Consider the following 14,516-nt stretch of genomic DNA (forward strand, 5'->3'; position numbering starts at 1 on the left):
TCTTCCATCACCAAGCAGACAAACTTGCCATAAATCCAGGCCTTGGACGCGGGATTCCAAAAGTTTAATATTGTATTCAGTTGGACACCCCTACTGGCTGGAGAGGAACAGGGTCAAAACTGTGAAGCAGCAAATATTCAACAGGCATGCAACAAGCGGAAACCACACAGTAAAGGTGCACAGATCAAAATATAAAGGCCTTCAGGTTTAGGCCTACTCTTCTCTTACTTTATTATAATATCTTAACAATAATTGGTAGCCTATACATTGGATCATTATGGAATTATGTTTGGGCAGTTGTCTTAACTAAAAGGCAGTAAATACACACACTACATTGATTGTCTAAATGAGTTTCTTCTTCTGTCTCTTCTTTCAAATATATTTTTAGGTAGGCTACTTACGTCATAACTTCGTATAGCCTATTAATAGCTGTGGTCCACCCGGTGGGATCAGGCTATAATACGCATATGGATGTTGACCAGCAAACTTTTTAATTTAACTTTGTTTTAAGGCTGTTTTTTTAGCCTAAAGTTGTATGAAACCGGTTAATTACGCATTTTTATGGGCCATTCAGTACCACACATGGCAAGTGTCTGTAGCTGGAGGACCAGGTCAGACGGTCTTTATCACGGACTCCTCTGTGAGATCTCACCCAGGACATGTCCTTTGGTTTGTTATGCTGTGCGGTTAAATAAATCCGCCTTGTAGCCGCTTGGGGGCGTCGTATGTTGCTTTGATTACAGACGCATTGTCGCCTTCAGTGCAATAAAATGGAAGATATGCTCATCGAGGGCGCCAGGTGAGCAATAAGACGGACCAATTGAGACAGCATGTGTCATTTTTACACCAATTCACTAGCGCCAAGCCCGCTACACATTAACCAGACAATATACAAATAAAGATATGGTGTCGATAAAGTCATGACTCTAGGTGCAATAGAGAGGGCAATCAAGGGTTTAATAGTCTTTTCAGTTTTTACTCAAAGCAACACATCTTCAGTAGGAGATGCAGCCCCATCACAAATGCCAGATTCATTTAAGTCCTCTCATGCTGTCGCTTTGCAACACAACTTTTACAACTGCTTACAACGGATGTATGCAGGGAATTGAGGGGAGCTATCACTTTTGGGTGACCTTAAATTACTATTTGGTCAATGTCATAAACCAGTTGTTACCAAAAAGCTCAACCTCAAAAGAAATATTGGCCACTTTGCTTCTTGTATGTAATTTTTTTTCATAGAAATCAATTCCAAATACATTTTAGGATTATTTTTTAAAATTTGTTCCTTTCCATTATCAGATAAAAAGTATGAACTGTACCTCTAAATGCCATATACCGTTCAATTGACGCCCATGAGACCAATAAAAAACACTCAGTGATAGTGCGCGGTCCCTTGTCCAGGTAGGAATCCCAGGTATGATCTGTGGAGCTGGGCCTTTGCTTCACCATGAGTTATCTTAATTGGGCTCTTTGAACACAGCCAGACAGATATCTCCACATGAGTTTACTGAAGTGGAGTAAGAGGGCAGAGAGACTTTTCATCCCCCAAAACCGAGTACAAACATGCTGGCAGCAGTTTAAAAAAAAAAAAAAAAAAAAAAAGATATATGGATGTCTTCTACAATGTCTGCCTTAAATCCGCTGACTTTACATTTGTAAAGGTGACAGTTTCTGTAATTCTCATCTGTAATGGGTTAAAGCGAGGGACACACAAAAAAAATGGCATTTCAATATTTTATTGAAACTTTCAAGAACACGATGTCGATGTTGTAAACTAGACATAACTCCAATACAACATAACCCATTGACAACTTAAGAAACACAAAAGAAACCTTCATATTTTCGATTATGCGGCACTTGTACGATCAGGTTCGCAAAGTATTTTAATAACAGAAAAATAGTCAATTTGTCACACTTCAACACACTTCTTTTGCTCTTCTCAAGAAAATAATATATTTTTTTCCAAGCCATTGGTGCAGTGCGTTTTCGCTTTTTCATTTGTTTTTCAACAGTAGCACTTCACACACGGGGACAACAGAAAATACAATGGCACATGAGTGTGAATAACTAGCTCAGTGGATATTTCGGGAGGAATAGAGTCCATATTTTAAGAGGGGTATAAATGCAAATGGCAACAAAAGGTTACAAGCCCACAAACTATCTTTACACAGGTATATCGACAATAAATTAAGAACAGATCCCTAGAAACAAACTACTCCGTTGTATTTACACGCAATAACAATATGAAATAATTACATAAATATTTTATATATCCCTATGTACACCTTTAATCAATACTACCTTTTCATTTTAACATTTAAATGTCTGCTTCCCTTTGCCTGTTGGACATTTGTTGTAAATTCCGCATGCTTGGGCCATATAGTCCCGGAGCGCTAGACATGTCAATAGGCTTGTTCTGATTTCAAAAAGGCATGAAGAAAAACTAATTTGTGTTAAAATGTTATTACCCAATTAAGAAGAAACGTAAGCAAAGGGAGTGTTGTTAATTATACTCCAAATAGAATAGGTTTCATACTTCGTTTAAATGTTTTTGGTGTTAAAATAACATTCGTTGGGGTTTTAGGGGGCATGCAACAATTGGCCAATCGATCAATTAATAGTGTACAACAAAATACAGCAGTCTATATAAGGTAGGTTAGACGGTAGTAAATTCAAATAAGTCAAATCAATTCAGAGTGCATCTTAAAACACATTTCTCCTCGTGTACAATAAAGTTAGGAGACCGGACACAGCAGCAACTTCTCCTAAATCTATAAGTCACACCCATGCCAACTTTTCAGTTTCAATACTTGTACGGTATTCAAATGACAGGATAAAAGTGTTGTTTAATTTAACAACAAAAAAGAAGAAAAAACAGGCCTATACATAACAGATGTGTATTAACCAAAGTGCATTTCAGAAACTAAAACGTCCAACAGTTTTTTTTTTTTTTTTTTTTTTTTTTTTTGTTTTTTTTGAAAACCTGCACAAGGGTGTCCTCCTACTGGTAATGTCTTCATCACCGTCAACACTTTTCACTTTTCACGACAACAACGAAACGAGAAGCAGGTGCTATGCCCCTATGGGGACCCGCTCCGTGACCTGTCCTGATTTGAGTCGAGTCCACTGACCAGGCGCTGGATGCTCTGCAGCTCGTTGGCGGCGTCTTTCTCCGTGCAAGTTTTTGGGGACATTGAAACCGAGCCGGAGGATATGTTGGACGAGTGACTGGTCACCTCCGATGTGGAATCCAGCGTGACAGCGGACACGGGGCTGGCCGGGACGATGCCGTCTCCTTTTAGCTCGGTTCTGCTGCCGGCCATGGAGGGCATGGCGGTTGTGAGCAGGGTGCTGTCCGGTACCGTCATGGGGAGGGAGTAAGGGCTGTACCTGAGTCGGGGGCGCACTGCGTTCAGGAAAGGGTGCCGGTGCACCGCGGAGGAGGCAGCGGAGGAGGCTGCCGCTGCTGCTGCCATGTACGTGTACGGATAGGGGAACAGACTGCCAAACGGAGACATGGCCAGGCCCTGTGGAGAAATTGAGAAACTGAGTGTGAGCCTCAAGGATGGTGTTATAGACAGCTAAAACAACTGTGTATTATTATGACACAAAATGTGCCAAAACAAAATAAAGAGAAGAAAAATGAGGGGAAATGTATGATGCTAAACTTCTTTACCAGCCTCATGCGTGTTTTGGATTCAAATGCGTGAAAATAGTGATTTAACTTCGGGGAGGTCTTTACTTTCAGTCCTGAAGATTGTTTACTGATGTTGGTAATGGATTATTAATGACGCTGTTTGACACTTAGCTTATGGATAACAAAACTTCTGATCTGATCAACGTAGGCAATGCACAGTCAGTGTGTTTTCAATGCTTCCATTCACTCAGGCTTTTACAAATCCAGCCAACAAAGTAACATGCAGCAAGCTTCACCGCCCAGCGTGTAAACAGCTTTGGTGCTTGTTCAAGAATGTGTAGGCATCCTATTGTCTGATGCTGCAATCAAGCAACATAAGTTGCAGCTATAACACTTCCAATAACAGTAACAACAATAAGAGGAGAAAGACAACGTTGTTGAATATTAAAACGTCATGTTGTTTCTCTGAGGCATTTTAATACTCGCCTTTGTGGCTTAAAAACAGACTTAATGAGCTCAAAGATTGCTTAACACCTCTAGCTGTTGCCACATATGTCTTTCCATTCTGTTTTTTTCTTACTGAATGATAGTTGATATAATAGCTTAGTCACTCAAAATGCAGTTGCCTAAATTAGTTTTAAATATGAACCCATTTGGCAATACAACAAAATAAACGCATGAGCGCTCTCTTTTCTCAGTTATGATTAAACATGATGACGAGAGCATTAAAGATATGTGTCTGACATACTGAATCTAGCATATGGGCCTCCAAAGCCTACAGTGTACATTACAATTTAACATGTGCTTCACTCGAGGCTGAGAGCAGGCCTATAGGCCCAAGAAAACTGGTTTTACCTGTGATGCCAAGACATGCTGCTGCAGATGAAAGGGCAGGCCTGGCGATCCCGTCAAGCTTTGCGAAGGTGATGCCATGCTAGTTGTGTCCATGGTGCTCACCCCTCCCGTGGACACAGCTGCCAATAGTGGTCCCATGCCCGCAGCCATGTTTGAGAATGCACCTCCCACGTTGAACTGACTGGGGTGCAAGAGAAACGGATGCGCACTCCCAAGGTGATTAAAAAACTGTTGTCCCGTTAGGCCTGTTGGAAATCCAAAATTATGCAAGTGGCCTATGTGCGGGCTGTCAGTCTGAACAGTCAAAGGCATGAAACTGTCTTTGCCTATTGACCTGCACTCGTCCGTTTTGGGCTGGTCCAGGCTCGGGCTCTTGAGGTCATCTCCCGAGCGGGTGGTGCTGGAGATGACGGTGATGGGGCTCTGCCGCGAGTCTGCCTGGCTTTTCTCAGTCCTAGGGCCGCTGTCGCGGGTCCTGCTGATAGAGTCAGTGTCACTAAAGGGATGCCCCTTAGCTGGGCTCGCCTCATGATCTTTCCCGTCCTTCGTAGTCGTGGAAATCTTGCTGGAGTCCGCACCATCTTTGATGTGTCCATCTTTGCTCTCATCGTCACTGTCCTCATCGCTGTCACAATAATCTGCCAAAGTAGGAGGAGTAGAAGATCAGTTGTCTTTCTGTACATTGGTGAATCATCTAAACAATGACTCCCATTATCAGCCACATTGCAGCTGGCTCTCACAGGTGAAATAAGAAATAGACCTGAAGTACACACATTTGCACTGTAGGAATCCACATTGGTGACCAATATGATCTGTAATATGAATTGCCCATTGTTTTCAATACTATTTGGAGGCGTGCTACGTTAGTACATGGCATTAGTTTTTAGAATATATTTTATTGTGTAGCTTATTTTTTAGCAGATTGACCGAAAAGGATTTGAAGTAGACTGATATCTTGCTTGACAGCTAATTGCGTCAATAACTGGTGAGAATATTCATGTTTTACTGTCTCAATAAAACAGTCAATGCAGACTGTTATCAATTCCCCCAGTGTAAATGTGCTGGGCATTCCTAAAGTTTACTCTACTTTAACACATTATCTTGTAAACATTCGTGCGACAATAGAAATTGCGCGACTTGTGATCGGAGCTGTGACTTGTGGCGTCTGTCAGCTTACCTTTTAGGTGTGGAGGGCCCGCGGTAGACACGGCAGGGGACGAGGCCTGGCCGAAGCACTTAAAGGAAGCCTGCTCTCCAGAGGAGTCGTCTGAAGCCCCGTTCTCCTTTTTCTGCTGCTCCTCGTATGAACGCATGGATTGCAGAGCCAGCTGTTTCCTGTGCACAGGTACCCAGGTTATTATCGGAGGATCACAGCTCTCAGTTCCGAAACAATATCAGCAGCACGATGAATGGTGTGGCAGTTTATTTAAACTTAACACCTGAGATAGTAAGGAGGCTTCTGACTATAGACTGACTCACCTATGCGGCAGATGACAATACAAAATCCATTACAGTGCCATTGCTTTAGTAGGCCCGTTTATCTATCGCTCTTGTCATGTCACATTGCGCATTGTCAATGCGAGCACAATCTAATTTTAAGCATTCAACGTTTTGAGAGAAAAAAAATAGCAAGTGAAGATGGTAATGAAAACAACTGTGCAACACCCTGTTTGGGTTACCACCAGTGCTATAAGAATTATAGTGAACTCTAGCCTATTAAGCTATTTGATTAGAAACTGTGAAGAGCCACACTCCCTGCGGGTTAATGAGGAAGCATTGACGCGGATTTAATCCACCGAGATCACTGTCTGTCTCCGTGTATAAATCTAAAGACTTTTTTTTTTTTTTTTTTTTGCAATACACTTTCCCCCTTGTCTTACCTTTTTTCCCGTCTCCCATTGCCTGTGTCACGGAATCCTTTGGCAAATGGATTATGGTCAATTTTCAGCTGGGTTATCTGAAACAATTGAAATTGTGTGTAAATATTAGCGAGTGACCTTTTAATATTCTCATTAAACGCGTCTTTTTCAAACAATTGTAGATAAAGGCCACAAACAAAAAAGGCTACATGATAAAATGTACAATAAGTTCTCAAGCGCGCACAAAGAGCACGAGTCCTAAAATTGGCACGTTTTTCCATGAGTGAACATTCAGCTTTTTGTGTAAACTTTTGAAAAACTCAGCTCCCACACTGCTTCCGGCAGTGTAACCACGAGTGGGGGCAGGCTGCCATGGTTTCCCAACAATATCAAAGGGTTGAGGAGATGATTTTCATTATTTGTATGTCTCATAGAGAATAAAATGGTACCATGCAGCACAGTCTGACACAACCAAAATGCTTGACACAACCCTTTCTTTCTTTTTCTCCATTCAACCGCACAGTGTTGCCCCTCTTCTTTTTCTCATTTCTCAACCCCCAACCCTTTTAATTTTACTCTGTCTCACACACATGCACACGCACACACACGCGCTCGGAGAGAGAGAAATATATTCTGGGTCTATGCCAAATCCTTTCCACGTGATTAAATAAAAGGAAGACAACCTATATAACATTCCTCAGAATTATTCCTTTCCTACCACAGGCTGGTGAATATGACACTTACTCGCAACTCCCCCCCTCCCTCCCTCCATTATGATACGCCACTCTCACAGGCTCAAAGAAATATGACGTCTTTCATATTTTATGACAACAAAATGGTGCAGAGCATGAGAGGCGTCTGACAGGGAAAGAAACACAAGCTGTATTTGAGAAAATATTCCGGGTAGCCTGTGAGCAATAATTGTGCTTACCTTGTCATTTTGATAAGCAGTCACGGCAATAAAATCTGTTTCAGGAAAAACGTAAGTCCTGAAGGTACTGTACGGGAGTTTGAGAATATCGTTGGCCCTCACAATGTGAAATCGAGGCTGATATTTGTGCATCGAGTTAAGTATGGTCTGCAACACACAATCACAAACAAAGATAAGCGCACTTTTGAAGGTACACTTGTTACAGAATATCCTTACATTTCATTAAATCACTTTCTGAAAATGCTCTTATTTGAAATCAGAAGTCAACTCATTTAGAGGAATCAAATCTTGTAAATATTTAAATATTTGCAATGTTAACAGCACAGTAGGCTATGCTGTAAAAATTGCAAAAAAATAAATAATCATGGTGTAATATTTAATCGGTTCAATAAAGTTGGCCAGGTATGTCTATATAGACTTAATTATCTTGCTTAATACTTGTAATAATTTTACAAAATAAAATTATGCAAGATAATGAAATGTGTAATGTTCTTTAATTTTTTGTAATGATGTGTTTTATTAATCAGATCTTCCTCAAAATAGAAAATCTTGAACTCATGACTTCCTGTGCTTCGATAAAAAACAATACAAATAAAAACATCAACATATAAAATACATTTTGCTACTAAAAGGGTAAGTTGATAAATAGGAAAATTGACATACATTAGTTGAACTTACAAATCCATGCTTGTCGGAGATGTTATTTGTCAGCTTGAGTTTGTGAAAATTGACGACTTTTGACATCCACTGTTCACCCGTAGCCGGACTGTCCGGGTGAATGTACATCCTCTTTGGCATTTCGGGGTCGGCCTTCCCTGCCACCATCCAGCGGGAGTTATGAAATTTGTATCTGCAGTCGTCGGCTGCAACAATATCCATCAAGAGAATATATTTGGCCTTTTTGTCCAGACCAGTGCACCTCACTTTAAACGGGGGAAACATCCGCCTGAAAAAAAGAAAAGAAAACAAATGATAAGCAGTGGCAAATTGAGATATGGTTAAAATATTCAACAATATAAACAACAATGTAATATTTTTGAGATGTACATACATGTATGCTCATCTTAAAACGTGTGTTATATTAGTTTTATAAGTTATGATCCAGCTTATTTAAACTAAAAAACCTATAGCCAGCTCTTAATTTATCTGCTAACGATAATTCAGCCGAAAAAGTGTCCCACGAATGAGAAGTCGAATAAGCAAATATTTTTCTTCTACTATCCCTGATAAGGCTGTAGACAACACGTCAACGCTGTTTGAATGGTTTCTTGGTTTATAATGCATTGAAAGGCCTACAGACAACACAGACAGACTACAGCAGCCATCTTTGCATACTGCCACTTTGATGACGATAATTTAGTCAGAGCTCCACACACTCAAAGTTGACATTTCAGTGGGATAATCCTTCGCTGTAAAGTTTTGATAAACCGGACATTACAATTAACAATAGGATTATAATCCAGCCAGATGTTTATATGAGAAAATCCTATAGATCCGTGAAGTTGGAAGCTACTGTAATTGGAGGCTTACTATTAATAATACAGCAGCTTCAAGCCCCTTTTTATTTAACAAAATAATGTTATAGCTAACAGCTGATTTCCCTTCATTAAAGACATGTTTGTACAATTATCACAGTATCCGAGTTTGCAGGTTGTATGAACACACAGGAACTCGCAGCTTTGTCTCAGTTTTTCTACCAAGCTAAACGTATATAATAGTTATAATATTTTGGGGTCATGTTTTTATTTTGTAATAAAAGCATATCGTGTAATATAGGTCATATCTACATGACAATTGCTGCAATCTAAGTTTAATTAACACACATTGGACTAATAAAGGCTCGAGAGAGTTGCATGAAATATCAAGAGGAATTGTAGAGATAGACTACCTAACACCAAGTGTCATATGGATAAATATCGATATAGCTATCTATGTAAAATAACAAATCCCTTCATGAGTTATCAATATGCATAACAGGCTATTGCATGTCAGATAATGCATTATATTTTTGGGATGAACACACACACACACACACACACACACACACACACACACACACACACACACACACACACACACACAAAATCTGTTTCACCTTCCGGATTTTGTGATCACCATCTCGGTGCCTCTCTTGTGGAAAAGTTCCCAAAGCTCCTTGGCTTCCAGGTGAACTTTAGGGTCGTCTTCCACCTCTTCCTCAGGCTCCAGAGTCTTCAGAGGCCTGAGGTGGGCGGCCGCTGCCTGGTGCCCCAGCGAAGAGAAGTGGAGGCCGGTCTCCGCGGCTCCCATCAGCTGGTCCATGATCGGCTTTCCCAGGGCTCCCGGCAGAGAGAAGGAGCCGTTGTGAGGGAGAGCCAGAGACGGGAAGAAAGGAGGCTGGTGACCCAGCATTGCACTCATGGCAAATTCCGGACCCCGGTGAGGTATAAACGGATGATATGCCATACTTGATCCCTGTAGGACTGGATCTCTCATCAGGAAGTTCATCCAAGTGCAGGCAACAACTGTAGACGACAGGTTGGATGTGAAAAAATATTTCTACCAGCAGTGAAGCCTGCGTAAGAGGAGCGAATAAAACAAAATGAAAGAGGAAAAAATGGGTCTGACGTTGAAAAGATTTGGAAATTCCTCCTTCAACTCTGCAGAAAAAAGGCATCCACTTATTTTTCACAAGTTGTCGGGAAACTTCAGTCGTTTGCTGTGTTGTGATCAAAAGTCTGGAAAGAGAAATGTAAAAATGTTCTCCATTATTTTTCGAAAGTGCTGCGAGACCGATTTTCTTCAGAGGTTGACGCGCATCGGACACCTTCTGTGTCTCGCTGGCTTGCGGACAGTAGTCGGATTAAACCAACTTGGGTGAGTCACTTAATTGACTGCTGTGCATTCTTTCTCTTCTGCTGCTGTTTACAATATCGGCATTCCTGTTAAAATGCGTTCCTTCTTATTGGCTTCAGTCCTGCAGCGAGGGCGACGTGTTGAAATATTTCGATAGCGCCGAATAATCCCCCTGCCTTTACTTGCTCCGGACATGCACCCTCACACGCACACACACACTTTATTCCTCCTCTCTCTTTCACGCACACACACATTTCAGAGAAAGACGTGTGCAGAGAAAGGAGTCCGCTGACGGCCGGAGAGAGAGAGAGAGGGAGAGAGAGAGTGAGAGAGAGAGAGAGAGGTGGTAAGGTCCCAGCTCCGTGATTTTCCTAGCGCCTCTGTGGCCCATAGGGCTTCATACTGTATGGATGTGTTGCATGTTACGAGTAGCAGCGCTCCGTGTGATTGGCTCTTTGACGCTTTCGGACCAATTGTGTGGCTGCGTAGGCGTGGTTTTAACAGGTCGGGTGGAGGGGACAGACTTCAGACTTATAAAACGGTGTTTGGAAACTCAAAAGGGCTTTGCCGTGAAACACCACCCTGCCCCAGTCAGTGTTGTGTGAATATGTCAACATCGTTATAGAAGTTGCGCTATCCGTCGGTCTGTGAGAGCCAGCGAAGGGGAGAGAGCAGGCAATCAAAGCCGGGGAACCGGCTCGCTTTGTCGGCGAGATGTTGATCTGTGGGTCTGTCTCTGTCCCACAGCTCACTAGTATTCTAATGCTTTGAATATCGCGAACACAATTTTAATCATTCATAAATTCATTTAGGCCTATTCTGTGATTTAACAGTATTCAATTTGCGGTCTAGTAAGTTTTTTTTTTTTTTTTGAGATTTAACAGCGCCGAAATGCAGCCGAGTTTAGACAACGTTTCCTGTAACATCCTCCTCTGAAATCATAGCTCAGAAAAATAGCGGGTGACTGGATGAGGCGCTCGATGATTTAACTTCATGTAGCGTAATGTTTATAAAAATGTTATGATGCCGCTAAAAACCGTTCAATAGCCTAATTGTTTAGTAGGCTATGATATTTACTTTGGTTTATTTTGTTTGTTAGACTTCTTATGGATGAAAAAATGGATGAAGTTTATTTTAATTTTATTGTCATCTTGGATATTTAGATATAGGCTACACGCCACTATGGCTCTTCATTACAACTTTTTTTCCCAGCCTAAATATGGATTTGACTCACCGTGTGAAGTTAGTTATGAATCTTAGTGTATTTTAAATAAATGTATTTCGCATCTTTATATCAATGTAACACGAGGAGCTGATGAAACCTTTTGGATGAGTGGCAAAACGCCTCCAGCACTAGTGGATGTTTTCATTTTGACTTGAAATAGCATTTTATAAAATGTTGGAGCCTAATCCTACAATACAAGTTTGTGTGCACACACGCTGAACAGCAGGGCTAATGAGGATGTGTTCTCTGTTGCTCGTGTTTGATCAATTCTTGTATCAAAACGTCTGCATTTTGAATCATACCAATCAATTCTGTTGTTAAATATAGCAAGCTTTCCCGGCACAAGTGTCTCTGGGAAACAATACAATTTTAGTCCCAGTCTTCAAAGTGACACTTGCACAGGCTGCACCAAGTAGGTGTGTGTCATTGATAATACAATTCTTAATTATATGTTTATCGGTTATGTGAAGTAGAATGCAGTTTGTCCAGAGTGCCTAAACTCAGTCGCATAATTTTAAGGTTAAGCCATACATACATCTTATAGACTTCATACTCAGCTAAAACGCAATACAAGCCTGCAGTGGCTCACTATTCGGCGCACTATATTGCTTCACTGCAAAGCGTCTAAAGATATGTGCAGAGCCACACTAGTGCTCCCTAAAATGCTATTTAACCACAAATTCACAAGTAAACTAGAGAGCCGTGGCCAGTCAGCCAACTTGGATAAATATTGACCATCAATTCTCAGTCAATTGTCTGTCTCTTTGGTTCCAAAGCGGTGGGGGATCTCAAAGTCCTTGAGGGGGGCCATGCAGAGTGAATTCTCACACAAGAAGCAATAGGCCTGTATCCTGAAAACGTGCTCTGTTCAGTATTTTGCATCAGTCCTCCAATATCATTGCATCTGCAAAATGGTGAATCTGTTCTTCTGGTATTTTTAAACATTAAAAGGCGTGATGTAGCTACTTGTTGCACCCTGGTTGCTAGAAATGTATGGAAGCTTGTTTTGAAGTTTGGAGCTTGACATAGTCAGTAAATGCCCCAGGGCTCATATTGGGAGCCTCTGACAGCATCAACTTCAACTGAAGTTCCATTCAGCACTGCTCATGCATGCAAGTATGAGTGAGATGCAGGTTTTATTCAGTGCAGCATGAGTTTTACCTGCCACAGTACTCTTTTCAACATAGATTTGGCTAGAATGTGGTGTCTTTTGAAACGTGTGTGTATATGTGTCGAAAAGCAGCTATATGTGCATGTGTGTAAAGTGGAGTGGTCTTGTGCCCAGGGGAGATGCACAAGGGTATTTGGCTTATGTGTTGCATGCTATTGATTTGCTAGAGAAAACAAATGTGATAGCTGTTGATAAGCCACAGCAGCATTTGACTGAATGGAAATCTTACAGTAAGCCAGTAGCTAAACCTTTACATGGCATAAGCCCCAATATGAAGGTGCTGCTCTAGGGTGACCAGATGATAATTGGGGGGTTGTGGTGGTGATTTTTTTTTTTTTTTTTGTATTGGTAGCATAGAGCCTGAAGTCGCCGTGTGAAACACCAAACTCCTTCCTACATACATTGCAAAACGCTTTGTTTGCATCGCGGAAAACTGCAATAATCCAGGGGTATTTCCCTACCCAGTCCTCCCCGTACCTGCAGAGACGTTTTTGCTTTTTAGCTACGTGTTGATCTTGATCGGGTCCCGGGACACCAGCCTGAGCCTCCATTTCAAAAATGAATGAATGAAAATTTGCGTTGCAACTTGCAGCCAATGAGCAGCCGATGGGAGCGGGCTGCAGGATGACTCAATCACCATGAACAGTTTTTAATGTTCTATCAGACTAGAACTACTCGAGATGCAAAAAAAAAAAAAAAATACTCGAGAGTCTGCTTTTGAGACTTTGCTCTAATTTTCGGGACAATTAGGGCAGGATTCGGGACAACTGCTTGGATTTCGGGACTGTCCCGAATTTTTCGGGACGTCTGGTCACCCTATGCTGCTCTCCACCAGCCTACATGGGGCCTTCCATCCTTCTCTTTGTGTGAGTGAGGTCAGGCCTGTGTCAATTACTGTGGCTTATTCTTCTTTAAACACGCACCCCTATTAGCAGCACATTTCAATTTCGTGGAAGGTGTCATCAAATAGGAAGCAGTGTTGACACGGCGGCAGCCTGTCAACGTCTGTAGCCAAGCTGGCTTCATTAGCTAAGCAAGTAGAGAATGGTCAATACACTATATAAACTTTTACAGGGTTAGGGCTCTCAGGGACTCCAAGAGGCTATAAAAAGGTCTGAGCTGACACTACTGATTGATGAAGCCAACTTTGTCAGCGCTTCCCTTTTTATACATCTACAGAGATCATGCATATCAAAATCAAAAGGGGCAGTATATTTGACTGGACAGGCTCTAAAGTCTCTCACTCCACGTGGGTGGGTGATTTCTGACAGAGGGACAGCTTGTGTTTTGTCTGATATGCTAAAGCATCATACAGCACTGTCCACACAATTAGTTATCCTTGAAGAATGTGCTTTTAGATGTTTCAGTGAAAAGCAGTTTCTTTCACGTAATTCTGCAATGCAATTATTTCAACTTGCCACTATGCGTTTTTATTGAATATTCTTATTACCTTTGCCAACCTCCCAATATTATCAATGAAGAAAAACTGCATTAAGGTCATGGGTTATGAAGCCTGAATGCTCTGACTACACACAACAGATCTACTGTGTAGGTTCATTAAGCAAAGCTTCAAAGACATTCCTGGAATTGATCATGGAACTGCAAGTGATGTAATGTATGCTGTCCTGTTTATTTGCAGATTGTTAATGATAAGCAAAGACAGACTTGGTGGCACCGCTCCTGAATGGAGGAGATTGTCTGGTGAGAGTCGTCAGCCCTAACACGACATGATAGGCAAAGGAAACATCACAAGATTAGTATATTCAACTACTAGAATGACTCCAAACTTCATTATGGACATCCCGACACAAATTGGAAGGGGAGACGTTCAATTGTCAGCATAATGACTTTCTAAATGCAAACCATTTACTTCCAAGATTTAGGTGGGGCTAAAATTGTTCCATTGAGGCTATATTGTCCCAAAAGGGTGCAGATTGTAAAATGCACTTTCCAGAATCGCACGCATGCTGTTGTCAATTGACAGGAGGAATGATAAACTATTT

General features: G+C 41.4%; 1 protein-coding gene across 2 annotated transcripts; it reads right to left on the minus strand.

Moving 5' to 3' along the window:
* Positions 1-1,772: 1,772 nt before the first annotated feature.
* Positions 1,773-10,483, minus strand: tbx3a (T-box transcription factor 3a). Of its 2 annotated transcripts, none has more exons than XM_028601595.1 (7): positions 9,378-10,483; positions 7,961-8,228; positions 7,283-7,429; positions 6,373-6,449; positions 5,670-5,827; positions 4,493-5,130; positions 1,773-3,527 (listed from the first exon to the last, which is right to left on the minus strand). In XM_028601595.1, the coding sequence occupies exons 1-7, from the start codon at positions 9,767-9,769 to the stop codon at positions 3,081-3,083; spliced, it is 2,127 nt and encodes a 708-aa protein (XP_028457396.1). In that variant the 5' UTR covers positions 9,770-10,483; the 3' UTR covers positions 1,773-3,080. The 2 variants fall into 2 exon arrangements, with proteins under 2 accessions (XP_028457396.1, XP_028457395.1); XM_028601594.1 differs by having other exon boundaries at positions 7,946-8,228.
* Positions 10,484-14,516: the final 4,033 nt, after the last annotated feature.

This window comes from Perca flavescens, chromosome 16 (assembly GCF_004354835.1).
Source record: "Perca flavescens isolate YP-PL-M2 chromosome 16, PFLA_1.0, whole genome shotgun sequence".
Taxonomy (NCBI): Eukaryota; Metazoa; Chordata; class Actinopteri; order Perciformes; family Percidae; genus Perca; species Perca flavescens.